Source organism: Dama dama, chromosome 14 (assembly GCF_033118175.1).
Source record: "Dama dama isolate Ldn47 chromosome 14, ASM3311817v1, whole genome shotgun sequence".
NCBI lineage: Eukaryota > Metazoa > Chordata > Mammalia > Artiodactyla > Cervidae > Dama > Dama dama.
The window spans coordinates 73350590-73377792 of NC_083694.1; the positions used below are offsets into that span (position 1 = coordinate 73350590).

General features: G+C 42.9%; 1 protein-coding gene across 5 annotated transcripts in view; it reads left to right on the forward strand.

Moving 5' to 3' along the window:
• Nucleotides 1-27203, forward strand: part of PTPRC (protein tyrosine phosphatase receptor type C) — a 121307-nt gene that overhangs the window by 56959 nt on the left and 37145 nt on the right. The window contains exons 4-14 of one of the 5 annotated variants that reach the window (XM_061161090.1): nt 675-845; nt 4657-5259; nt 6041-6112; nt 7706-7735; nt 9859-10065; nt 12044-12184; nt 13264-13407; nt 16479-16598; nt 18698-18859; nt 20561-20769; nt 25570-25630. In XM_061161090.1, the coding sequence (XP_061017073.1) occupies nt 675-845; nt 4657-5259; nt 6041-6112; nt 7706-7735; nt 9859-10065; nt 12044-12184; nt 13264-13407; nt 16479-16598; nt 18698-18859; nt 20561-20769; nt 25570-25630 (1920 nt within the window). The remainder of the gene's footprint in view (nt 1-674; nt 846-4656; nt 5260-6040; nt 6113-7705; nt 7736-9858; nt 10066-12043; nt 12185-13263; nt 13408-16478; nt 16599-18697; nt 18860-20560; nt 20770-25569; nt 25631-27203) is intronic. The other 4 variants (XM_061161092.1, XM_061161091.1, XM_061161093.1 and 1 more) reach the window with 4 other exon arrangements.

Below are 27203 nucleotides of genomic sequence, written 5' to 3' on the forward strand. Positions count from 1 at the left end.
GGGGACCGGAAAGGACTCAGCCACACATACACATGTATCCAGTCTCCCCCAAATTCTTCCCATCCAGCCTGCCACGTGACATTGTGCTTTGCTTGAATCTGATTGACTAAAAAAATCAGTGCATGCATCTCGAACGTTTCTCTTTCATTTTTTCATCTCCTGGTACCCTAACCCTCCTAATAAAACCCTTCTGACTTTATCTTTATCCTTTTCCTTGATTAATTTTCTATAGTCTCTTTCAATCATCTTCACATTTTGTGTTTCATCCTTCTGAGCCTGAGTGCCTCAGACAGGTGAGAAACCACCAGTGAAGTAAGAGGCGGGGAGGGAATTACTGCTTTTGATTCCACTCCCCTATTTTCACCTTTAGCCCCCATTCTATAGCTTGCTTTACATATGTCTACTTGTTCCATCTATACCTCTGCATGCATCTTTACTTGTATACATGTGTGTGCACATATGTGTGCACACACACACACCCCATATACACATATATGCCGGGGCTCCTGGCAGTGTGGTGTGTGTATGTGTTTACGTATATGCCTGTATGTTTAGGTACCCACAGTAACGGGCGGGGGAGTCGGCAGGCTCAGATGCTGTGATTTGGGGTGTGACTCACGTGTTTCTTTTCTCCTTCCCGCACCTCCTGTGACCATGACGGAACACAACCGAAGAGCCCTCTGCTCCAAGTGGCCCCTTGCCTGCCCTCACCACTGCACTCTCACCCGCAAGCATCTCTGAACGAGGCAGTGACTCCTTGGGGACCTCGCCTCCCGCGAGTCCAGACAGTCTCACCGCGAGCGCACCCCTGACCTCTTGGGAAAGTGCTAGTTCTGCTGTGACAGGTTGGCAGAGGTCTTACCTGACACAGGGTTAGAGACACTCGTCTCTCTCTCTTTTTCATTTTAAACTTATCAGAACAGTTTGCCTTTAAATTCTGTGTTCAATGTCTGTGTATGTGACTCCGCTGAAGTGTGTAGAGTGTAGAACATCTAGGTTTGGTGGCATGTGGGCGGACTGAAGCACGAAGGCTGTTGTTGGGGGGCAGGGGGGCACGGAAGCCCCCCTAGGTAATATCGGGGTGTTCACGGATGTGGGGGCGGGTCCTGAGTGTCCTCTGGCTCACATACAGCCTCATTTTCCTGGATCCTGCTCACTTAGGCTTTCTGTAGCCCTCCAAGAGTCAGAACGTCCCCTTCAGGTCTTTGTCAGTCTTACCCTTCCTGGCTTTTACCCCAAAGTAGAGCTTTCCTTGGTTCAATCCCAGGTTCTCAATATCAGAAAAATCACTGGAGACAGACCTTTGATTTTTTTTTTTAAATCACACTGAGGGTTAATAATACAGCTTTGTTCTTGGATTTCTTCCAGGGATTCTTGCATCTTTCTTTTTAAATTATTTAATCAGGGTCATGAGTCCCAACAGTAGAATTTAAGATAACTCGACCATGTTGGTAGCAAAGTGACAGAATGTGTGGGAGGTGTTTCTGCTGAGAAAAATCTCTGAGGCTCCTAGAATCCAGGGACACCAATGAGCCGCTGGTTCTCTGTTTAATGTTAGGTTTGCAAGTGTATCTGTCATGTAAACCGGCCATCCTGAGGATTGTTCCTGCCTTTTGCCTTAATAATGTGCTGGGTGCCACTTTCTGAGGCAAACTGTTTAATAGACCTGCTCTGATTAAAGAGACGAAGAAATTTATTTGTTCAGTTAGCTCATCAGCCTTAGCTTGAAACAGAAGCATGTGTAGCACCATCACAGACCTGTGGTCCACGGTACCCACAGAGTTTTGAGTACCATCCCAGTGAAGTTTATTGGTTGTGGTAAGCAGTTATATCAATTGCAGTAATTTATATTTAATCTTTATCCCATTTTCCCCTGCAACCACAGGGCAGGCATGGTGGCTGGGACTACCGAAACACGGCAAGCGTTCAAATTCCCTTTAACAAAAGGAATGTGAGGAGGAGGGAGCTGATGTCTAGTTTCGTGCTTAACTTTTTTAATGACTGAGGAACAGCTCAGCGCACAAACTTTTCTATTTCAGAGATTCCCTACTTTATCTCTCTCTCTCACACACACACAACATTACTACTTTTTATTTCCACAATTTCCCCCCAAAACCATTAAAGCCAGAGATTTACATATGAAGCAAAGCTTGGTTAAAAAAAAAAAGAGGCTTAAAAGGAAATGCATTGGACATAAGGATGAATTCTTTAAAAATACAAACTTGCTCTGGCACAATAATACTAATGGGGAAATTAGCATGGAAATCTTCATGTGCTTTCAAACAAAACACATTTTCTTTTCTGAAAGATAATCTTAGCGATTATCAAATTATTATTTTGAACTATTAAAACGGCTCCTTTGGGATAAAAATCATGACAGGCAATCCACGAGCTTTGAACAGCCACCCCATTTCACTGACTCCAGCAGCCATGGAAACTTCCAGGCAAGGGTGGGTTGCCATTTCCTTCTCCAGGGAATCTTCCCGACCCAGGGATGGAACCCAGGCATCTTGCATCTCCTGCCTTGCCAGGATTCACTACCACTGAGCCACCTTTTGTTGCTCAGACGCTAAGCTGTGTCTGACTCTTTGTGACCCCATGGAGCCACCTGAAAAGCCCTAAAAAGATCTGGAGATTTAGCAAATCCACAGATTCAAAAGTTGTGGATGGAAGGACTTTTTCTGAGATGCTTCCCATCCATGAATGAGGACAGGGGTGATTGTCACAGACACAGACTCAGACCCATCTGCTTTGTCCCATCAGGGACTTCTGTCCCAGTGGCTAAGTCCACTAATGAAAAATCTATCAGGATCAATTAACCTCATTAAAATTGTGATTGCCACTCCTACGCCATCTCTGAGATCACTCCACTGGGAAGAGTAGGGTCCCTTGAAGAGGGAAGGCCAATGTCCGGACCGGGAAGAGTGAGTGCTCTCAGGACGCCCTGAGGACTAGGGACCCTCAGGAGGGATGGAGAGAATAAGCTAGTGAGTGGAGGAGTAGAAAACGAGGTGCGGGAGGCCTGAAGTCAAGTCTGACTGATTTCAGAAGGGCCAGTCGTGTGCCAGCCAGTTTTTTGAAGGCTTAAAAAAAAAAAAAAAGTTTCTACTCTTCTCCTGGTTCTGTGGGAAGCTGCTTCTGAGGATCCGGAACTAAAGAACGGATGCTTAAGTTCTCCATTCTGTAGCGGCTTTAGTTAAATCTGGGGGTTAAGTGGCTTCTGGAGACTGAGCAGACCCAGAATCAGACCCAGAATCTGGGAAAGATGCGCGTTCAGTTCTGGCGGGCATGGATGTGCGCGATGGGAGGGAGCCTGCGTGCTCACGTCTGAGCCGTCGGGGGACGTGCACGTGCGTGTCACTGACACACCCAGCATCTAACTGCAGAAGCGGCCAGCCTCATACCCTTGAGCCAGTGAACTCAGGGGTCAGGACGGTGAAGCGACCACACAAGCTCAACCAGGAGCTAGCCCGTATTTTTTTTCTGCCAGGACAACGGGGCATCTAGTCGGCACCGGGTGAATACACGTTGCTCCCCTGTGCTGTGATTCTGGGTGAACTGTGTGTGTGTGTGTCTGGGGATGCGGGAATTGTTACACGCGGTGGGTGCTTTGAACCTTGACAATGAGACGTCTTAAGGAAATACACGGTGGGCTTTCATCAGCGACCATCCTTGATCCTACACCCATGAGCTCATCTGTGATTGGAAACCAAGGGGGCTGCTGTCGGCGCAGCGTGACATTCTTGGGCTCTGAATCAGTCCACTCTTCCTGGCAAGGGCAGCCGCCATCCTGAAGGGAACATCGTGACCTTCAGCTGGAAGAAAAACAATAGCCAGTTCCGCAAAGGTGCAGGCGAGATCCCCTGCAGCTCTGTTTTCAGAAAATCAGGAGGGAGCACCCACACCGCGGGCTTCCTCCGCCCTGAGGCTCGGGGCGGGGCTGGGCGCAGGTCCTCCGTGGGGACCTCACCGCAGCCTTCTACCCTCGGAGCTCACTCCCACCTCTGCGGCCCCTGCCCCGCCAGCAGCACCCCCTCTGCGCATTTCCAGTGTCACCCACCCCCGCCAGGAAGCGAGGCCTCCCTGGGTGGGAGGGCGGGCCCAGACTTTCTCTCCAGGTCCCAGAGACTTCATTTATTCCTGCTGCTGAGTCTTTGCTGCTGCACGCGGGCTTTGTCCAGCTGTGGAGAGCCCAGGGCTCCTCTCTAGATGGGGACTTCTCCTTGCGGTGGCTTCTCTTGTTGCAGACCAAGGTCTCTAGGGCGCGGGGCCTTCCGTAGTTGCAACTCCGGGCGCTAGAGCGCAGGCTCAGTAGTTGCGGGGCGTGGGCTTGGTTGCTCCTTGGCGCGTGGGGTGTTTGCAGAGCAGGGATGGAACCCAGTGGCTCCTGCAATGGAAGGAGTCACTACCGCTGAGCCACCAGAGCAGGCCCCCCGGTACTTTTACCATGTGCGCTGTGATGCCAAGGCCCTCAAGTCCTCTCTCCCACGTGCCGTGCTCGTTTTCATCCGGGTTTGCAGACGGGTAGGTGGTGATGCTGCAGGAGTGCTTGAGTGTTTGCTGCCCGGCCTTAGCTTGATCAGTAGGCAATGCCTCCGTGGGCCGCGTGGCCCTGGGCTTGCCAGGCAGGAATGCTGATGGCCTTTGTGATTGCAGGTGCCCCAGGAGAAGGGACCACGACCACCTTGCCTGCAGGCCCCGCTGCCCCACCAGCCACCTCCCACAGCCCTGCAGCCAGCGGCGCTGCTGCCTCACCTCCACCCATCTCCAACACGGCCACCCAGGGTAACGCCTCACCTCCACTCACCTCCAACCCGACCACCCAGGGCAACGCCTCACCTCCACTCACCTCCAACCCGACCACCCAGGATAACGCCTCACCTCCACTCACCTCCAACTCGACCACCCAGGATAACGCCTCACCTCCACTCACCTCCAACTCGACCACCCGAGATAAAGCCTCACCACCACTCACCTCCAACTCGACCACCCAGAATAACGCCTCACCTCCACTCACCTCCAACCCGACCACCCAGGATAACGCCTCACCTCCACTCACCTCCAACTCGACCACCCAGGATAACGCCTCACCACCACTCACCTCCAACTCGACCACCCAGGATAACGCCTCACCTCCACTCACCTCCAACTCGACCACCCAAGATAAAGCCTCACCTCCACTCACCTTCAACCCGACCACCCAGGATAATGCCTCACCTCCACTCACCTCCAACCCGACCACCCAGGATAACACCTCAGGTTTGACTGTGATGCCTTAGGCATGTTAGATGCTGGATGGTGAAATGGAAACTTGAGACCTGATTCAGGCAGCTCTTTTATTTCACACCCAACAGGGCTCGTGGGTTTCCTGTTTTACAAATTTTCGCACATTGATTCTAAATTAGGCAACAAAACCTTACCAGTAAGCTTCCTCTGGGCATGTTTTATTTTATTATTTATTTTATAAAAGTTAATGGCAAAGAAGAAAGATAACAAGCTTTCAGTCCCATAGGCCTGAGATCAAATCCAGCCTCTTGGACTTTCTAGTTGACTTCAGGAAAGTTGCTCCTACTTTCTGTAGTGTCTGTTTTCCACTTCTTGTTAAAAGGGGTGTAATAATACTCACTTCAGAGGATTGATATGAGGGTGGGATATGTAAAAAGCCTGGTATGCGATGAATAGTACAAAAGGGTAACCGGGATCCTCGTTAGTGTAATAATTAGAATAAAAAGAGTTGTAACAGAACGAGGAGCAATTGGAGGAAGACTGCACACGTCAGAATTATACCAAGGAAGGGTTTCTTCTCAGCGTATACAGTGTCTGATTCCAATGGTACAAACTCTTGGTTATCTTAAAGGGCCACGTGTAGATAAATATTTGACTCACTTTCTTATTTTAGAAACAAGCGAGTGTCCATTCAAATGAGGAGGAAGCCTCTAGCAAAGATTCCTTTAAGAAATGATCTTTGCTGAGGCGTTTTCCCCTCGCCCTTCGATAGGACAAGCTCATTAACTGTGACCCTCTGTTCATTTCCTTGCAGATGAGCAGACCACGGCCCCTGCACTGACCACTGCATCCATCGCTAGCACTGCAACTGCTCCCTCAACCATAGGTGACAACCTGACCCCCAGTCATGCAGTCACCCCACCACCATGCACTTGGGACACGCTCACTGATGCCACTGCGTTGGCCCCATCGACCCCGGGCTCTTTCTTCAAGATGTTCCCTTGAGTGTTCTAATCCTGGGGCGTGGAGGGGCAGTTAGTCCAAAGCACTGATCCAGGTCTGCAGTGCGAGAGCCGCGGAGATCCGGGCCGGTGTCACTGTGATGACCTATTGCCTCCTGGTCATAGCATTCCCCTCGGGTGTGAACTTGATGAAAATGCGTAGAGATGACCAGCTACACCAGGACCTTTACTAGTGGGTTTCGGTATTGGTGGTCTTCCCTGGTGACTCAGAGGGTAAAGCGTCTGCCTGCAATGCAGGAGACCTGGGTTCGATCCCTGGGTCAGGAAGATCCCCTGGAGAAGGAAATGGCAATCCACTCCGGTAGTCTTGCCTGGGAAATTCCATGGACGGAGGACCCTGGTAGGCTACAGTCCATGGGGTCACAAAGAGTCAGACACGACTGAGTGACTTCACTTCCCTTTGGGTATTGTTATGAAACAGAACAGTTCTCTCAGTGGGAGGCTCCGTGTCAAGAAGTCAGTGGCAGGGGAGCCTCAGCATTCGGGGCTGGGGGTATGGAGACAGAGGTGAGGGGGCCTCCATCCGGGAGTGAACGCCCAGGAGTTGGCGGAGTCTGCGATGGGTCAGCCAATCAGAGCCTTCCCCGGGCGCTGTTCCTGCCTCAGTTTCTCCATCATGAAGACCAGACTAGCTGGGATCTCGTAGCTTCCACAAGTCACATTTCCGTCTTGTTCGTCAGTTAAATATATACGCTCAACAAGACTTGTCTCAGTGGATGGACAGATTTTTTACCCTGAGTCTAGTATATGGGTAAAGAGCTTACAAAAGTGAAACCGGAGCATGGAGTAGCCCTTACCTATTTTCCGATATTCTTTGCAAATAAAGTGAGATCGCTCAGTCATGTCCAACTCTTTGCGACCCCATGGGCTGTAGCCCACCAGGCTCCTCCATCCATGGAATTTTCCAGGCCAGAGTACTGGAGTGGGTTGCCATTTCCTTCTCCCGGGGATCGTCCTGACCCAGTGATCGAACCTGGGTCTCCTGCATTGCAGGCAGACGCTTTACCATCTGAGCCACCAGGGAAGACATTCTTTGCAAACAGAGATGCAAACTGAACTTTCTAGGGGTTATAATTATATAAACCTCTTTTGAGATTAATCAAGGGGATAAAGACTTTAAAATTGCCTCTGGCTGCTTGAATAGTCAGCCACATCACCATTCCATAATCAGATGTGTGTCAAAAAGTCTTAATATTGTATTACCACGATTGGGCTTATTAGGTAAATTCATGAAAATGTTTTATGGGGCTAGCTCCTTGGTTTACAACCTTTGAAGTTTTGAGATCCAAACATAAGACTAGGCACCGCAGACTCTGGCTTATCTGTTAAACCTAACTCGGCAGATTCTACAGTTTATGGAGATGAGACACTGTAAACCACCCTTCCCCAAAATGACTAAGGGCAGAGATATCCTAAAAGCTGATTTTAATCATCTGCATTCTCTTTTTTTCTTTCAGCTCCTACTAATGCATCTAAGCCATCATGTGGTAAGTTTGTCTACCTAGAGGCAACATATATCACTTTAATGATTTCATTCTTTATTTCAAGTTTCTAAGACCCTTGCTCCCCCACTCCAGCAAAAGAAACTCAGTGGCTCTAATTTCTAACCAACGATTAGCTCCAGCTCTTAAGATCCAGAGTCCTTCAGGGTGAGAAGTTTGATGTCATGTTCAGACCTGGATTTGAGGACCAGGATCAATCATTACTAGCTAAACAGCTCTGGTGGAGCTACTTACCCTTACTTTGGGTGTTTAAAGTGGGGTGATAGCAAGCTTGTTTGGGGCTGGGGGAAGATTCTGTGTAATGATAAATGTGGAATGTGAGTTGCACCTTCAAGGCTGATCAAGAAGGAAAAGTCTCCTCTATCTTGCTGGGGTTCCCCTCAGAGCAGACGCTTGTAAACAGTTTGTATCTGTCCTTCTCCGGTCTTCTTCCTCCGTTCTCAGTTAAAGCAGAGTCCTTCTTCACGACCAGGGCTCCACACGCCACGTGTTTCTAAATCTCACAGCTGGAGTCCCTGCTTTCAAGTAGCTCTTCATATATTCAGTGCAAACACCAGCCTTCGTATGTTTGCTTAATAATATGATCCTTCATGTTCAGATTCCTCTTGCATTATTGCTTTTTTACTCTTTTCACTTAAGTAATACAGAAATACGTATTGTTGTATTTCTTAACCTTTTATTTTGTTTTAGAGTACAGCTGATTGTGGTAGTTTCAGGTGGATGGCAAAGGGGCTCAGCCATCCCTATACATGTATCCATTCTCTCCCAACTCTCCCCCATCCCGGCTGCCACATAACATTGAGCAGCGTTCCCTGCGCTGTATAGTAGGTCCTCGCTGGTTATCGGTTTTGAATATAGCAGTGTGTCCCTGTCCATCCCAAACTCCCTAACTATCCCTTCCCCCCATCCTTCCCCCTGTAAGTTTGTTCTCTAGAGGTTGAGCTAGGGATTGTCTTACGGAGTGAAGTAAGTTAGACAGAGAAAGGGAGATACCATATGGTATCCCTTATATTTGGAATCTGAAAAGAAGTGATACAGATGAATTTATTTACAAAATAGAAACAGACTCGCAGACTTAGAGAGCTGCCTCTAGGCTTCTGAGCACAAGTTTCTTTCTGCCTCTGTGCTCACCCAGATTCTTTCCTACACCTGGAATTCCGTGCCATCCTCACCCGCCTCCCCCTCCCCCATCACTTTTTCTATGTCTTGCTCCTATTTTAAAATGCAGACTGAGTCACATGCCCTAGAGAGCCTCTCCGGGTCCTCGAACCACAGCAGGTTCCTCTGCTTCTTTATTCCCGTGTTGTTTTGTGCATCATCTTGTTTTGGTGTTTTTCCTATCTTCTCTAGACCATTCCTGTGCCCATCTCCACGTTAGAGACCCCAAAGTGCAACATGTGTATTCCTGTTGCTTGGGACAGTGTTTTAAAATAAGTGCATCATAGTTTTTGTTGCACTAAAAAATGAGTGAATAAATCAATGTGTACTGAGAAGGTATTTTTTTTGAGTCAATGGAATCTGTTCAAATGAAGGGGAGAGTGTGAAATGACACTCGAGAAAGTGTGAGGAGGAGCTATTGTCCATTACTTTACACAAGCAAAGGAATGGGGAGGCTTCTGCTCTCTACATAATTAATGTTCTCCGTATCAGGAGAAAGAGACAATCAAGTACTGCAGTTTAGAAAGCAAGGAAAATGATAGAGCTGGAATAAGAAATTTGTCAGGTGTGTCGCTCTTTTTTGCATAATTCAACCACTTTTGAGACCCTACTAATGACAGGTTTTACACAAGGATCTGAATTTATGGTGATGATCAAAATAGATTTTGCTGTTATGGAATTTACAGTCCAGTTGGGAAGACACATGAATCCAGTCATCATCCAAATACAGACTCATGAGCTGGGGTCTTTGATGGGACAGCGATGTAAAGACAATCACGAAGGAATAACACGGAGGCACTGATGTGTTCCTTCTGCATTTTATGTTCCTGGGGATATTTTTGTTGATGTTTGGATATTTTTTAAAATATATGTTAAGGGGTTGGTGTTTAATGTAGGTTTGTTTGTTCAGAAAAATCAAAGATAATCCTGGCTGTCTTATTTTCTTTCAGAGGACAAATACAGAGGTGTGTCTGTGAAGTACATTTTTAACAAGGACAATGACACATTTACTGCAACACTGGATGTTAAGGAAGAATGTGATCCTCCTAAATGCGAAAAGCAGCACCCTGGCCTGGATGCCTGTGTAAATAAGACCATCAACATGTCACACACTTCATGTGAGCCTCCATTTGAATATCTCTTAGAGGTACCACCAGGTAAACGCCAGTTGCTTTCTATTTGTGTGTTGACAACAGCAGTGTGGTTTTGTGTGTGGCGTGTCGGGGGGCGGGGCGAGGGGAAGCTGCTGGTGGGGGCGGGGCATGTCGGGGGGGCGGGGTGAGGGGAAGCTGCTGGTGGGGGCGGGGCATGTCAGGGGGCGGGGCAAGGGGAAGCTGCTGGTGGGGGCGGGGCATGTCGGGGGGCGGGGCGAGGGGAAGCTGCTGGTGGGGGCGGGGCATGTCGGGGGGCGGAGCGAGGGGAAGCTGCTGGTGGGGGTGTGGCATGTCGGGGGGCGGGGCGAGGGGAAGCTGCTGGTGGGGGTGTGGCATGTCGGGGGGCGGGGCGAGGGGAAGCTGCTGGTGGGGGCGGGGGAGGGCATGCTGCTCTCCTGACCCAGTGAAAGTGGTGACCTCGGAGGAACCTTCTGTCTTCATCCCTTACTCACCTCCCTGCACCTCTTTTACCACGCGGTTTGTGTTGATCAGATATAATGTACTCCTCTGAGCGATTATTCACAAGCTTCTTTTCTCTCCTCTACTGAATTCAAGTCATTTAATATATATATATGGACATGGGTTTTGGGTAGACTCCGGGAGTTGGTGATGGACAGGGAGGCCTGGTGTGCTGCAATTCATGGGGTCGCAAAGAGTTGGACACGACCGAATGACTGAACTGAACTGATATATATATATATATATATTTATACATTATATATACACATTATATGTATATACATATATGCATACATTAAACGTATATACACATCAATACACATGTATATATTAATCGATATTAATAATATTACTATTGATAAGATTAATTTTGATTAATATACACAGATAATGTGTGTATTAATGTTTATATATATATGTATTAATCCTTCTAAATGCAAGTGTGCCTAGAATAAAGGTTTCCCAGGTGGCTCAGTGGTTAAAGAACCTATCCGCTGCTGTAGCAGCCGTGGGTTCAGTCCCTGGGTCAGGAAGATCCCCTGCGGGAGGGCGTGGCAACCCGCCCCAGTATCCTTGCCTGGAGAATCCCATGGATGTTGGAGCCTGGCGGGCTACTGTCCATGGGGTCGCAGAGTTGGACATGACTGAGAGCGCATGCGCATGTCTAGAATATCTTGGGGGAAAGATACAAAGTCAAAGATTTGATGTCTGTGAAAAAAAACAAAAAAGTACTTTCAAAAAAAAAAAAAAGTTTTAGTCATGTTAGTGGGATTCAGCTGGTTTTGGTGCCTCAGCGACTGCTGGGAAAGAGAAGGGACTACGGTACTATGTGTGGACTTAAGGGATGCTACCTTTACTAAATGTGTTTTCAAAACGGGACTTGGGAGCTGTGTAAGTTTGTTAAACCTCTTACGTCTTTTATTAATTCAAGATCATTGATTTACTTATTAGCATTTATGTAGGCTTAACATCTGTTTTTGAGAAAGAAAACTTATTTAACCTACTCATTTTTTAAAAAAAAAATTACTGAAATAAATGATCAAATAAAAACAGAAAGCGACAATTTTTAAAAAATGCATTACCCAGAGGGAATCCCACATGCGCTGTGTAATAACCATTCAATGAAAATAATCAAAGAGTAAATGAAAAACTGAAGATGTAAGTAAGAAAACAAAATGAAGCAAGTCTTTTAAAATGTGCAAAAGATGCAATTTTATCTAGATTTTTGCTTGAGTTCTATTCTTTTAAAGTAGTGTAAATTCTAAATGAATTAGCATCACATATATTGGTAGCGTTTCATTTAGAATTTACGCTACTTCTAAAAAATAGAACCCAAGCAAAAATCTAAAAAAAAGAATAAAGACTTAAGAAATGCAAAACTCTGAGAATTATTCAACTTTTCAAAAGTAATATAAATTCTTGCCAGATTCTATATCATGAATATAATTTGAATAACTGTAATTGAGCATACGGCACACATTATGAAATATTAATCATCCATTTTGTATCTTTATTCTCACAGATCCTAATCAGTTTGTGCTGAAAGAATGTGTGAAAAATGAAGAAGCAGATACTTCCCTTTGTTTATGTTGGCATAATGATTTTCTCAGTAGTGAAGAATTCATGTGTGATAAAACTAAAATTAAATACAAATTTAAATGTGGTAAGAACTTAACATTGATCAGAGGAGTTTTTTTCCCCTACAGTGGGAAGTTTCCCTAAATATTATCTAATGTTCCTCCTCCCTCCTTTCATCCACTCTCTTTCAATCTCTCTCCCTCTTTCTCTTGCGCGGTCCATGATACATTTGGAATCAAACACTTGTATTCTTTATACCACTCAAACCCACAAAATAGACAAATACTTCACTGGAAGAATAATTTTTGAAATAGCAGTATCATTTTATTTATAAGAATTTTCTTGGCAACAGTTACACAGGAGCATTGCTGAAGAGCTTATCAGAGAAGAGTTAAAAAAGTTAAGATACACAAACTCTTAGCATGAGTGTGAAAGCAAGCAATTCATGTGATTCCACGAGTTCCTTTTTCAGCCCTCCATCAGCAACACTCATAAAAACTGCAAGAAGACTTTTAGAAAGGAAAGTAGAAAAAGAAAAGTCAGTGCTGCCAGGGATATGAGTTGGTGTTCATGGAAGGGGGAGTACTTGAGGTAGAACTTCTTTTTAATAATTAATGATTTACCAACTTTTAATTTCTCTTCACTTGAGTTTATTGGGATGAAATCTCCCTGCCTTGGCATAAAGCCACCTGCTAGGCCGTATTTGGCAAGACAGACAGACGGAAATACACACTCTCTCTCAGAGGGTAGAGCGTGGGACTAGTCACAGACACTATGTTTCGGGGAAGACGTACGGCTCGGATGTGAGCAGGATGAGGAAAGCAAGAACAAACTATGACAGACTGACGACATGACCGTGATCTCAGATACCGACGAGATAAAGGCTGACTCAAATGCAGTCTCAACTCTGAACAGAGAGCAATGAGCTAACGCCTCATCTCTTCAGTTAAGTTAGAGACACTCTCAACTTTAGTTCTTCTTACCAGTGTTTTCTTTAAAAATGAGTGTAGCAAAATCACACTCTCTAGATCTTTTACTTATTGTGTTGACCATTTGCATAGGTTTTTAATCTCATAGATATTAACTATAGATATAAAGCCAAAGTGAAATTTAAGTGTGATATATTATATTCATATACTCATATGCAATATTTACTTTATTTAGATAACTATTCTCAAGATAATAATGGAGACAAAGTTGAAGTGAGGGGCCTTCAACCCAGAACTAATTATACTTGTAGTTCACAAGTATACTATAATCAACAGCTTCTTATTAGCCAAGAAAAAACTATTTTAACAGATTTTGGAGGTGAGTATATTGCTTGCATTTGTATGTTAAATTTCTTTTCTTTTTATAGTCTTATGATTCTTTGAGAATCATAGAAAAAGTATGGATTTGGAGAAAGGGTTTCACCAAAAGGCGTTGTGTCCATTTTAAAGTGAGAATTTAGAAATCAGTGACAGAATCCAAACCTCCATGAGCTTTTTGCAGACTGTAGGCTGCTGTGAGGCCCAGGTAGAAGCAAGACTGAGGTAAGTGAGATGCTTGTTCACACAGTTCCCATGGAGTCTCCTCGTTCCGTGGCGGCCTCCCCCTCTTGGTGCGTCCGGCCTCTTCTGGGCCACTGTCAAATCCTGCCTCTCACGGGAGTGAGGTGGGCACAGAAGCTAATAAGGCGCAGTGATAAAGCGAATTGTTGACGGCAAAATGATAGCTGTTATTCTGAGAGGCCAGCAGCATAGATGATAACAAGATTATTATAACTAGTAGCAGCTGAAAAATAAAATTCTGGACAATAACAGCATCTGGAAGATGGCAGGGAGAAGGAATCAAAAAGTGCTAAAACTTCAGTCATATTTACTGGAAGTAAAGAAATTAGTAGAAATAAAGCCTCTTGATGAAGGTGAAAGAGGAGAATGAAAAAGCTGACTTAAGACTCAACATTCAAAAAACTAAGATCGTGGCATCTGTTCCCATCACTTCATGACAAATAGATGGGGAAAAAAATGGAAACAGTGACAGACTTTATTTTCCTGGGCTCCAAAATCACTGCAGATAATGACTGCAGCCATGAAATTAAAAGATGTTTGATCCTTGGAAGAAAAGCTATAATGAAATTATAGACAGTGAATTAAACAGCAGAGACATCACTTTGCTGACAAAGGTCCATATAGTTGAAGCGATGGTTTTTCCAGTAGTCATGTACAGATGTGAGAGTTGGACCATAAAGAAGACTGAGAACCAAAGAATTGATGCTTTTGAACTCTGGTGTTGGAGAAGACTCTTGAGAGTCCTTGGATTGCAAGGAAATGAAACCGGTCAATTCTAAAGGAAATCAACCCTGAATATTCATTGGAAGGACTGATGCTGAAGCTGAAGCTCCAATACTTTGGACACCTGATGTGAAGAGCCGACTCACTGGAATAAACCCCGATGCTGGGAGAGATTGAGGGCAGGAGGAGAAGGGGACGACAGAAGATGAGATGGTTGGATGGCATCACTGACTCAAGGGATATGAGTTTGAGCAAACTCCAGGAGATGGTGAAGGACAGAGAAGCCTGGGCGTGCTGCAGTCCAAAGAGTTGGCCACAACTGAGTGACTGAACAACCAAAAGAGACTCCAGTTGACTTTAGAAATTTACTCAGAAAATATGTTAATTGTGAGACAGTTTATGAACAACCACTAAAAATATGAAAGACAGATAAATAGATGACATTGTGTATAATCAGTAGAAAAAAGTTATGGAATAAAAGATGTTCTACACGTTAAAGGAGGAAAAGGAGAAAGAAGGAGGAGTGGGAAGAGGATGAGGAGGAGAAGAAGAAAAATGGGGAGGGGGAGTGGAAGGAAGAGGAAAAGCGTGGCAGAGAGGGAGAGGGAAAAGGCTAAGTAGTAAACAGTGAGTAAAAGAGCAGAAAGGTCAAAGTATATCAAAAGTTGGACTTCCCTCATAGCTCAGTTGGTGAAGAATCTGCCTGCAGTGCAGGAGACCTGGGTTTGACTCCTGGGTTGGGAAGATCCCCTGGAGAAGGGAAAGGCAACCCACTACAGTATTCTGGGGAAATCCTGGGAAATCCCATGGCCAAAGGTGCCTGGCGGGCTGCAGTCCATGGGGGTCGCCAGAGTTGGACGCGACTTAGCAAGTAAACAAACAACCTTATCAAAAGTTAATATAAATAAAATGGTTTAAATTTATCTTTTGGAGCAAAGGCATTCAGACTTGAATAAAGTAAAGACATACTTTAGGGGAATTTGTACCTTAAGTAAGATCAAGTGATAATTTATGGGAACTTTTATCGCTTAGCTCCTATTGAATAAAATCAATGGAGAGTGCTTGGAAAAGAACCAGAAAAAAAAAAAAAAAATACAAAGATATCAGAAAGGAGAAAATAATGAAGCCTGGAGTACAGATTATTGAAAGAAGAAACAAGCAAACATATGAGGAATTTACTAATCAGTTTGAAGGCTTGGCTTTGAAAAGAATAATAAAATAGACCTCTAGCAAAACAGCCTTCCCCCATGCATTAACAAAAGGACATTAAAAATACAGTAGAAATTTCATAGATTATAAAGCATCTTGTATCCATATGAAAAGTTAGATAAAAATGAATCATTTTCTAGAACATACAAGTTATGAGCATTTGCCTAGGGGAAGAGTTAGAAAATTAGACTTAAAATTACAGTCTAATACCTCTTCACTCACTTCACACTCCCTGTCTGCTTACCTCACCTACCCTTTAAAAAAGAAAAACCAGAAAGGTAAGCTTACAGTTTCTGTCCTATCCAAACTATCCCATAGTATAGAAAACATGTAAATCTATCAACTCACTTTGATTATTGTTAGGGTTTGGAATAAGCTTAGGGTTACTGTTATGTGGATACCAAACATGCGCAAAGATGAGGCAACTGTAAGCCAGTCTCTTCTATGAACATAGGTACTGAATAGTAAATGAACTATTAACAAAGTCAATCCTCTAGTACATTACAAAGCATGTAGTTACAAAAGAAGATAAGCAGAAGTGTTATATGCTCAGTTGTGTCCGACTTTTTACAACCCCATGGGCTGTAAACTGCCAGGCGCCTCTGTCCATGAAATTCTCCAGGCAAGAATACTGGAGTGGGTTGCCATTCCCTTCTCGAGGGTATCTTCTGGACCCAGAGATTGAACCCAGGTCTGCTGCATTGAAGGCAGATTCTTTACTTTCTGAGCCAAATGATCTCTAAAGAAAATGTAATAAGAGCAGGTTTCTTTCTTATAATTTCATCTTTGATTCATAGTTAATCAAAATATGACTGTTAACAATGCATGCTAATAATATGAAAAATGGTTTCTTTATGTCTTGTTTTTTCATACTTTATATTCTTATTATCTCAACAGTACCAGGAAAACCTCAGAATTTTACTTGTCCTGCTAAAAGTGCAACTGAAGGAAACATTGCCTGGACACCACCTCAAAATTATTTTGATGGGTTCTTTCTTTGCTATTGGAGTACTCCAGGTAACTTGTAGAAGATTTAATTCCATATCAGGAAAGATAAATCTAAAATTGGAAAGCACTAGATATATGGATGGAGTGAGTGAGCCACAGAGCTGTCTACACAGCACCATGATGGGCATCCTACATGTCTTGATTTTAAGAACTGCCTCCACTCACTATGGACTCCCCAACCTCTGAGATGACTGAAGCTCAGAACATTCCCAATATTGCTTGTCCTTCTTGACCTTCTTACTTATAATCTTTACACTCTAAAGCCTAGAGAGAGAAAATCTCTGGACTATAATACTCACAGCTATCTTCCAAATATTATGTAAGTGAGCCGCACTGGTTTGAACTCATTGTTCTGGACGACAAACAAACCACTTCCATAGCTTGATGCAACTGGCGCACACACAAAATTGGGTGAATAAAAATGAACATATTCCCATTTAGTCACGGAGGGCACTTTATCAGCCAGTGGAATCTTGGAACGTGGTTCTAGTTAGCATGAAACTTCTGTAGATGTAAAGGGCAGTCCAAAAATTGTGCTATGACGAATCCAACCACTGGACTCGCCCTTCCTTTGGAGGGACTATTTAAGAGAGCAGACCTCTCCTAGACGATGTGAAGTATCTAAAATGCCTGTAGAACACAGTGGGGACTGTGGACCATCTCAGGATAGACTCAGCCCTTGGGATGGCCCGCTTGACAGTCCTTGCTCTATAGTTTAAAGCAGTTTTGAGCTGAACATCTCACAGAGTTCCATCTCTTTGTTTGGTGGGTAGGAACCAGACATGAATTTTCAGATTTCAAGAAGCAGAAAGCCACTTCTCTTCAATGTGTTATTTTATATTTTGATAACATATGACTTTTGCTGGTTGAATCATAATAATCAAACTACTAAAGCAAAGCTCCATGCACATGTCGTTTTCCAGTTAGCATGAGAGGCCTCAAATGCTATGGAGAAGAAATATTTGCCATGTATTTGAGGTTATGGTATTTTGAAAAGTTATGTTTATGAGAAAAGAAAAGTGGAAATTAAAGGAAGATAAAACAACAAGACAATCGGATAGTCTGCCTCACTGGCCACCTCTCCTGTGAACTCTCTTTGCTGGGTTTCTGTGTGAGCACATTGATTTTCTTTTCTCTTTTCTGAATCTTCTCACTTTCCCTTGCTGTATTCCTCACTTTTTTATATTCTCTCTCTACTATGGAGTTCTTTCAATGCCAGAGTATATGGAGGGAATTTATGGAACAATGTTTATTGCTCCTTTGTATTCTATACAGTTTAAAAAAGCGTTTGAATAATAGGCTTAGAAGGATGTAACACATTGGTTATTGTGGTCAGACAAGTTTTTGTTTATTTTTTGCAACAAGTACAGAGCCTTCTTATTCAGTGCTATCCAAATTTATGACTGTCCTGTTATAACACTTGAGCAGAATGGGTAGGGAGGGAAGGGCAGGTATACAACGTCAGGCTTTGTGTGCCCTCTTCTCAGAAACTTGGTTGGTAACTGGCTGAATCCAGCCTCCACCGTGGCTCATGCAGTGACTCTGCTCGAAGGGGTCTTTGGAACCAGCTCACCCGCAGTCCCGTCTCTCGCAGGCTTCAGGCTCCGCTGCTTTCCCTCACTGCCTCAATTCCTGTAGTGCTCAGAGGAGGAGGACAAGGAGACGGAGTTATCGGTGATCAAATGGATTCTGCGTCTAAAGTCCATAACAGTGGCTTGTACCAAAGTTCAAAGTTTGGAGGTTATCAGGAAAAGCTTCACTAAAGTATTGGAAAAAAGACTTTCATAATATCCACCATGGGCTGGGCTTTCTTAGAAAGAAAATAGACCATCTTCACTGATATGCTTGGACTCATTTATTAATATTGTTATGTACCAAATTAACTATGAAACCATTAGTTTGGAATATTTGAGTTTATTTAGAGTAATTAACATTCATTCAATACATTTGCCAACAGTTGTATGTACTTCTGAGCACAAACAATATTTTTATATTTCAGTCATTCAGTTTGGAGTGGGCTTGGAATGATTTAATGTACAGACCAAATTAAATATGTGGTAATTCTGACTTTTGATGACTTAATAAATGTTTCTGTTTTTCCCTCTGAGGTGAAGAAAATTGCACCAGTCTGGATAAAACCCAGCACAGAACGGATTTGCGCCATTTGACACCTTACACAAAATATGAGGTATCGTTACAGGCCCTCGTCACAGGAAGAATAGTTCGCAAGAGCGGAACTGTGACCTGTCAATTTGAGACAAATGCAACATGTGAGTTATGAACTTTAATGCCTTTTTCTCTGAACGGCGAGAAGCAAAGTCTAAACTGTGTGAACAGCAGGTTCACGCTCATTCTTCATTTGGGAAGCACATTGACTTTGCCCGTTTGTTAATATCTCGGGTTTATAATAATTTAAAAAACAGCAACTTAAAAACTCTCGTTTGAGGCTTTCTCTGTGTCCTTCAGGTATAATCACAGAATTCTAAGAATGAAGCCTGAGAACGTATGAGCTGGTACAGTGTGTAAGAGTTCAGGCAATTAAGTACCTAACCAACTTGGATAAAAATGAATTGCCTATTGTTCTTTGTTATGTAGAAATTTCGACTGCTGTCAGATGCCCGAGAATCCCACACTCACAAACCATTCACTTGCTGGCTTTTGCTTGCATGACAAAACACTTCGTAAACCATGATACTTTGTCAGCGTTCTCTTCTCATTACAATGAGCTGCCTAATGTTTTACGTACATTCTACATTCATCTACATTCATTCGACTCTTGCCACCAATGGGAGGCGCCATGGATTCCAGGTGCGAAGCTCCATCCGTCTCTGGGGTGACTGTGAACTCCATGAGGGTCGGAGCAGAAGAAACAGCCCTGTGCAAATCAGCAGTCAGGGCTCCAGAGACCCTCCCTGGGGCTAGGCTCACAGGGGACAGGTGTTCTACTCGGGGCTGGATATAAAAGGCGCCTAATGTCATTTAAGTTCATGCTTCAAAAGTCCAAGTCCTCAAACTTTACGCTTTGGTTATTTTCCTGAATTCCTATGCTATCACAGACACAAAGGTTTGCTGCTGATGAAAAATTCAGCCACGTATCCCCAGGGCCATGTAAGCGCTTCCAAAAGGAGGACCTGAGCCGTCTGTAGGTCTTCGAGGTTTCCCCAGCACCATCTCCTCCCTCCCTGCCCCTTCTCTTCTTTTCCTCTGTTTTCTACTTCTACACATTCTCTGTGACGAAACTAGACAGCGTATTAAAAAGCAGAGACATCACTTTGCCAGCAAAGGTCCACCGGTCAAAGCTATGTTTTTCCAGTTGTCGCGTACAGCTGTGAGGCTTATACCACCAAGAGGGCTGAGTGCCGAACGACCGATGCTTTCAATCTGTGGTGCTGGAGAGTCCCCTGGACTGCAAGGAGATCCAACCAGTCCGTCCTAAAGGAGATCAGTCCTGAATATTCACTGGAAGGACTGATGCTGAAGCTGAAACTCCAATAATTTGGCCACCTAATTGGAAGAGCCAACTCACTGGAAAAGGCCCTGATGCTGGGAAACATTGAGAACATGGGATGAGATGATTGGATGGCATCATCGACTCAATGACATGAGTTTGAGCAAAACTCCAGGAGACAGTGAAGGACAGGAAGTCTGGGGTGCTGCAGTCTTTGGGGTTGGACACAACTGAGTGACCAAAGAAGAAGTAGAACAGCACATTCTCTTTGGGAGAATCTCAAAAAATCTCATAGTTTCAAGTACAACTTAGGTGCTAATATTCATTAACAGATGTGTAATTTATTTTCAGATGTTTTCTTACAGCTTTTTATGTACATTATCTCCTAATTTCCCCATCCCCAAATAGGCACTTAGAATGGTTTATATTGTTCACATATATTATCCAGTAATTTAAATATGCATTTAACAAATGATTAAAGTAACCACTGTTTTTTTTTTTTTCCTCTATTTCATTTTGATAGATCCAGGCAAGGTCAAAGGTTTAAAGGCTTTACGGAAGACAGAAAATGCTATAGATGTGAGTTGTAAACCTCCTGACCAGCTTAATGGCCCCGAAGGGTTCTACCATTTGGAAGTAAGAACTGGAAACACCTTGGTTAATAGTTATTCAGGATCAGAATGCAAATTCCTGGTAGAAGATCTTCAATATTTAACAGAATATAATTTTTCGGTAAGACTACAATTTCTATAATCACCCCAGAACTGATATACATATTATAGTTAATATTCTGCAGTACTCAAATAATACTAGGACTAGTGCTCACACAAGCTTGAGAAGCTCTGATGTCTAAGGGAATCACACTTTATAAGTCTTAAAACTTTGACTCCATACTTTTCATCTGCAATACTAAATACAGGGATTTATGGCAGATATTTGGTTGGAACATTTTTGACCTTCAGCATGACTACTTGTAGTTAAATTATTGTTTCTATGTCAAGAAACACATGGCACAAATTGTTATTATTTGTTAATGATAATTATCAGTTATTACTTTATTTTTTGTTCTTCTTGGCTTTTTGTCTTTACTAATGTGATCTTTCTTTAATTACAAATATTTTTTTACAGGTACATTGAGGTTAGAAAATAGAAAAAAATGTAAGGAAGTAGCAATGTATGCAAAGAGTTTAAAAACTCACCCATAAACTCACTGTCTACTGATCATATTTTGCTTCTAAAATGGAAGGGCTCAGTCTTTTCCTCTCGCTGTAGGAGAAAGCCTCAGCTCATTCAGTCCATTCTGTCTCTTGAGTGTTTCTTCCCTCTAAGAAACACAGAGAATTTCCAAAGAAAACTGAAGGCCTGAAACACTTCTGACACTTTGGTCCCCAAATGTGTAACAGTTTTTCCCCACGTCTAGCAGCTATCTGAGACGACTGCTGGGTGCCCCATAATTTAATTCCATTTCGACACCATCTACCCAGAGAAAGTGTTGTATTCCACAGGGGAGGGGCTCAGTCCCATGAGAGCTCCAGGAAGCTCTTCGGAATGACAACTAAGAGATCCTCATCACTTCTGCTCAATTGGGCTCCACGTCGGGGGCTCCCATCACCCCTTCCTTGAGTCTGATAAATTTACTAAGGCAGCTCACATAACTCAGACCAATACTTAAAGGCTGTGGGAAAGGATTCAGGTAAATAGCCAGCTGAAGAGAGATGCGGGGGAGGTCTGGGAGGGTCCTGAGAGCAGGAGCCTCTGTCCCCGTGGAGTTGGGGGTGTGTCACTCTCTTGGTGAGAATGTGCTCCGCAGTCTGGAAGCTCTCTGAACCCTGTACTTCTGGGAGTTTCTGGAGGCTTCATCACACAGACACGATCAGTCATCAACTCCATTTTCCGCTCTTCTCCCTTCTCAAGAGAATGGGGGAGGGCTGAAAATTCCAAGACGGATTATCGCTTGGTCTTGCCAGTCCTCATGTGGGAGCCTTCTGGGAACCCACTCAGAGTTACTTCAATAGAAGAAAAGGCTATCACTCCCGGTGGCTCAGTGAGAAAGAATCTGCCTGCAATGTGGGAGACCTGGGTTCGATCCCCGGGTCTAGAAGATCCCATGGAGGAGGAAATGGCAACACACTCCAGTATTCTTGCCTAGAGAATCCCATGGACGGAGGAGCCTGGCAGGCTACACAGTCCATGGGGTCCCAAAGTGTTGGACACGGCTGAGTGACTGAGCATGCACGCAGGAAATTACGAAGGTTTTAGGAGCTCTGTGTCAGAAAATTACGAAGGTTTTAGGAGCTCTGTGTCAGGAACTGGATATATTTCTCATTGTCTCACCACTTCCATGATAAAAGCACACAGTTTGATAAACTGCATGTTTCAAAAATCACTGTATCATGAACATTTTTTCCATATTAAATATTCTGCTACTCATTTTTAGTGGTTGCACAAGGTTCTGTCTCATGGCTTTATTGCCTTCTCCTAACCATAACTGTTTTGGTCTCTGTTAAAAGCAACAGTAAGTAAACTCTCTTATTGGAAAATAACAGCATCTTTGAATATGTCTTTCATCGTCTCTCTCTGAACAAATTCCCAAAAATGAATGTATGGGGCCAAGAGGAAGTTGCATAAAATTTAAGATTTTTAAAAAATTAACTCATTGGAGTATAGTTGGTTTACAACGTTTTGTTGGTTTCTGCTGTACAGTGAAGTGAATCAGTCATACACAGACATACACCCCCTTTTGGATTCCCTTCCCGCTTAGGTCACTGCAGAGTGCTGAGTAGAGCTCTCTGCGCACAGTAGGTCCTCACTAGCTTATCTGATTGATACTCATGTCAGTAGTGTCTCTGTGTCAGTCCTCATCTCCCAAATCGTCTCACATCCTCTTTCCCCGTTGGTAACCATGTGTGTTTGCTACTTCTACGTCTCTATTTCCGCTTTGCCAATAAGTTCATCTCTACTGCTTTTCTAAGTTCAGCATATACATGTGATGTTTGTTTTTCTCTTTCTGACTTACTTCACTCTGTATGGCAATCTCGGTCCATCCATGTCGCTGCAAACGGCAGGATTTAGTTCCTTTTATGGCTGAGTAATGTTCCACTGCATACGTATCCCGCACCTTCTCTGTCCATTCCTCTGTGGGTGGATACTTAAGTTACTTCCACATCTTGGCTTCTGCAAATAGTGCTGCAGTAAACATCGCAGTTCATGCACCTTTTCAGATCATGTTTCTCTCTGGATTTATGCCTAGGAGTGGAATTGCTCTGCCATATGATAGCTCTAATTTTAGCTTTTTAAGGAACCTCCATACTATGTTGGGAAGATCCCCTGGAGAAGGAAATGGCAACCCACTCCAGTACTCTTGCCTGGAAAATTCCATGGACGGAGGAGCCTGGTAGGCTACAGTCCATGGGGTCGCAAAGAGTCGGACACGACTGAGCGACTTCACTTTCACTTTCATACTATTCTCCGTAGTGGCCGCACCAATTTACATTCCTACCCACAGTAGAGGAGGGTTTGAATGAATGCACTTTTTTTAAAATTTTCCCAAACAAATACATTACTATTACCTATCATTGTCCGTTTCACCTCATCTTTCTCCGCACCCAGGAAGCTCCAGGCACACTGGCTTTCTTTCTGTTTCTCAAAGCACTTAGGTTTCATTCTCTTTAGGAACTTAGTACTCTTCTCTCTTTCTGGAGTTTTCTTCTCCCATGTGTCAATCGTGATAACTTATTCTGGAAAAATATAACTTAACACCATATTAAAGTGCAATTTTAAAATTCAAGTTAGGAGACAGTTTAGCTTTCTTAGTATATGTGCTGCCGAAGCGAGCACGACAGTTTAGCTTTCTATTCTCTTCCTCACTCTTCAAAAGACTATTGTTTTCTTCTCTGCAGCCTTTATGTTTATTTCAGAACCCGCTGCTACATTTATACCTTCATGACAGAGTAACATTTTAGCTTTATACATCATTCTGATCTCTAGTTAATAAATTAATATAATTGTTTTTACAGTTGTTAATGTGTTATTTTCCATTATTATAGCTTTATTTTGATGTTCTGCTAGTTTGGGAACTGAAAGTGATTTTTGACTATTTCTTTCTCCTTTTTTTTTAACTAAGAAAAAGTTTTAAACCTATTGATTGTCCTTTGCTAAAATTTTCACTCTATCCCATGTCTTTTATCCCTAATTTCTCAATGACTTACATAAAATTGAATGAATGGATTTTTAAAGTAGATTGTTTTATTATTGATAATTTCCATAGAGTATGTAGTTGTAATTTGGAAGCATCTTTAATTTTTTTAAAGAAAATGTTTGTTTATTTCTAGTTCCTGCATTTTTGTATTATACTTAATTATTATTTTAAAAAGAGAACTGGCTTTTACAGTTTCTGCCCTTTGAAATTTACAGTATTTTTTACAGCTCAATGTGAGATAAATATTTATAAACATTTTGTGAGTATTGGGGAGATTGTATATCCTCCACAGGGTAAAAGCTTAGGTATATTTTCTTTACAAATCTATCACATTTATCATTCAGTTCAGTTCAGTTCAGTCGCTCAGTCGTGTCCAACTCTTTGTGACCTCATGGACTGCAGCACGCCAGGCTTCCCTGTCCATCACCAACTCCCGGAGCTTGCTCAAACTCATGTCCATTGAGTCAGTGATGCCATCCAACCATCTCATCCTCTGTCGTCCCCTTCTCCTCCCACCTTCAATCTTTCCCAGCATCAGGGTCTTTTCCAATGAGTCAGCTCTTCACATCAGATTGCAAAAGTATATTTATCATTAATCTCTTTAAATTATACTGTTCAGATCTATTTTTACCTCAATTGTTTTGTTTTTTGGACTGAAGATTCTTAATGCTTTCCTGGTCCATGTAGTTTCCCTTGTGTATCTAAACTGTTTTTGCTCTATCATGCTTAGTATTTTTACCTCCTTTTGTCTAAACTATAGATGTTGCCATGTCATCAATTTGTATCATTTTAACCCTTGTGAACTAAATATCACTTTAATATCAATAGTGTGATTCTTACATTAAATTGTTTCCACTTAATCTTAAAATTTTTTTGTACAGAGTATGTGTAACTCTACTAAGCGGTATATACCAGAATTTCCTTTTTAAAGGAATGTGAAGATATTAATATATTCATAGGGAATTTTAACTTTAAATAATGAACACTTTGGTGTGTTGAATTTTATTCCTTCACATCCACTTAGTTCTTGCTGACCATTCTATCAGCATTATTATTATTGCTAAATGGGATAAGATTTATTTATATTGTTTTCACTGGTAAATATTTAAGAAATCTGATAATAGAGTATTGCCATAGTCTTGAAGTTTCAAGTTATCCAGTTATATTATATTTTAATGCAAATTTTAAAAATAGTTATATATTTAATGCAAATTTATAAAATAGTTATATTTTAATGCAAATAAACAGCATTGTATGACAAATATGAGTATGTTATATTGTGATTCACAAATTTAATTTACAAAACCTTTTTCTCTCTCGTTTCTGAAACCCAGGTCTATTATCACAATAAGGAATATGCTGGTCTTCGAGAGAGTGTTATAGAATCAACATCTTGTAAGTCTTCTCTTGGCTATTTATTCTGTTTTCGTGGGATATGTGTTCACACTTCCAATGCTTTATTATTTTACATTCATACTCACATTTAATTATTAAATTTTCAGATTATATATTTCCATAAACATTATATTTTAAGTTGTGTGAGCAAATGTACATGCAGGTGAACATTATATTAAAATAAGGCCTTACCCTTGGGCAGGCTCGGGGCTGCCCTGTGTGTTATGGGGCCCCCTCTCCTGTCCGCACGCACCTGGCCACTCCACAGTACTCAGTGCATGTGATAGTGGAATATTTTCTCCTGCTGGCATTTATCTGAAAACCTGAAAGAAAGGCCCCGCTGTTGTCTGCAGCCGCCTGTCTTCTGACGCAGCATCTTTGAGTGTACAGTAAGCCGAGGCATCCTCAGTCATCTTATCACCGTGGGGCCTGTGTGTGCTTGCTGTTTTTGTTTTTCAAACAGATGTTTTGTGTGTGTGCTCAGCCGATCAGTGCCTCTGACTCTTGTGACCCCATGGACTGTAGCCCGCCAGGTTTCTCTGTCCATGGGATTTCCCAGGCAAGAATACTGGAGTGGGTTGCCATTTCCTCCTCCAGGGGATCTTCCTACCCGGAGATCAAACCAGTCAACCTCACCTCCCGTGACCAAAAACTAGACTCAGCCAAGGCTGAGTTTATTTATCATAAGCAGGATTTTGGTAATTCTGGACATTGCTTTTCAATCACCTGAATGTATCCAACCCGAGGTTTCCTGAAAAAGAAAATAATATCTTAAATTCAGTTTAGGAAATTCAATTCTTAAAAGTTGGTTGATTTCATAAAATAATTCATGAAGAATTTATCTACATAGACTCCTATTATGATTCTGTTTATGATGTTTCTTCCTGTTAGGAACTAGCACATTTGTTTTGTATTCTGTGTTAGATATTGTTTGTGTACTGTGTTAGACATTGTTACCTTATCTTTCTTTGAACTTACTTTTTATTGATGTATAGTTGAATGTTGATTACAATGTTGTGTTGATTACTGCTGTGCAGTGAAGCATCTCACATCCTTCTAAAAACACCCTGCTTTTATGTTCTTCTCCATTATGGTTTGCCCAGGATATTGAACATAGTTCCCAGTGCTCTACAGTACGGCCTTGTAGTTTATCCATTATAATCTATTCCGCATGTACACCAGTTTGCATCTGCTCATCCCAAACTCCCCCCAAATATGGGACGCTTCGTGCGTTTGTGTGTCGTCCTTATGCAGGAGTGGCACTAAAATTCTCTGCATTGTTTTAGTCTGCAGAAGCCAGCACTGTTACCTTTTTTTTTTTTTTCCTGTCCCTCAACTGTATGCTTGGCAGAAGCAGGTGTTACTACAAATCTATGCTGATTTACCCAACTACGCTAGGATAAACAGTCCCTGAAAGCTTCCCCAGCGGCTCAGTGGTAAAGAATCCGCCTGCCAATGCAGGAGACATGGGTTTGATCCCTGGAGAAGCAAATGGCAACCCACTCTATATTTTTGCCTGGAAAATTCTATGGGGAGAGGAGCCTGCTGGGCTACAGTCCATGGCATGACAGAG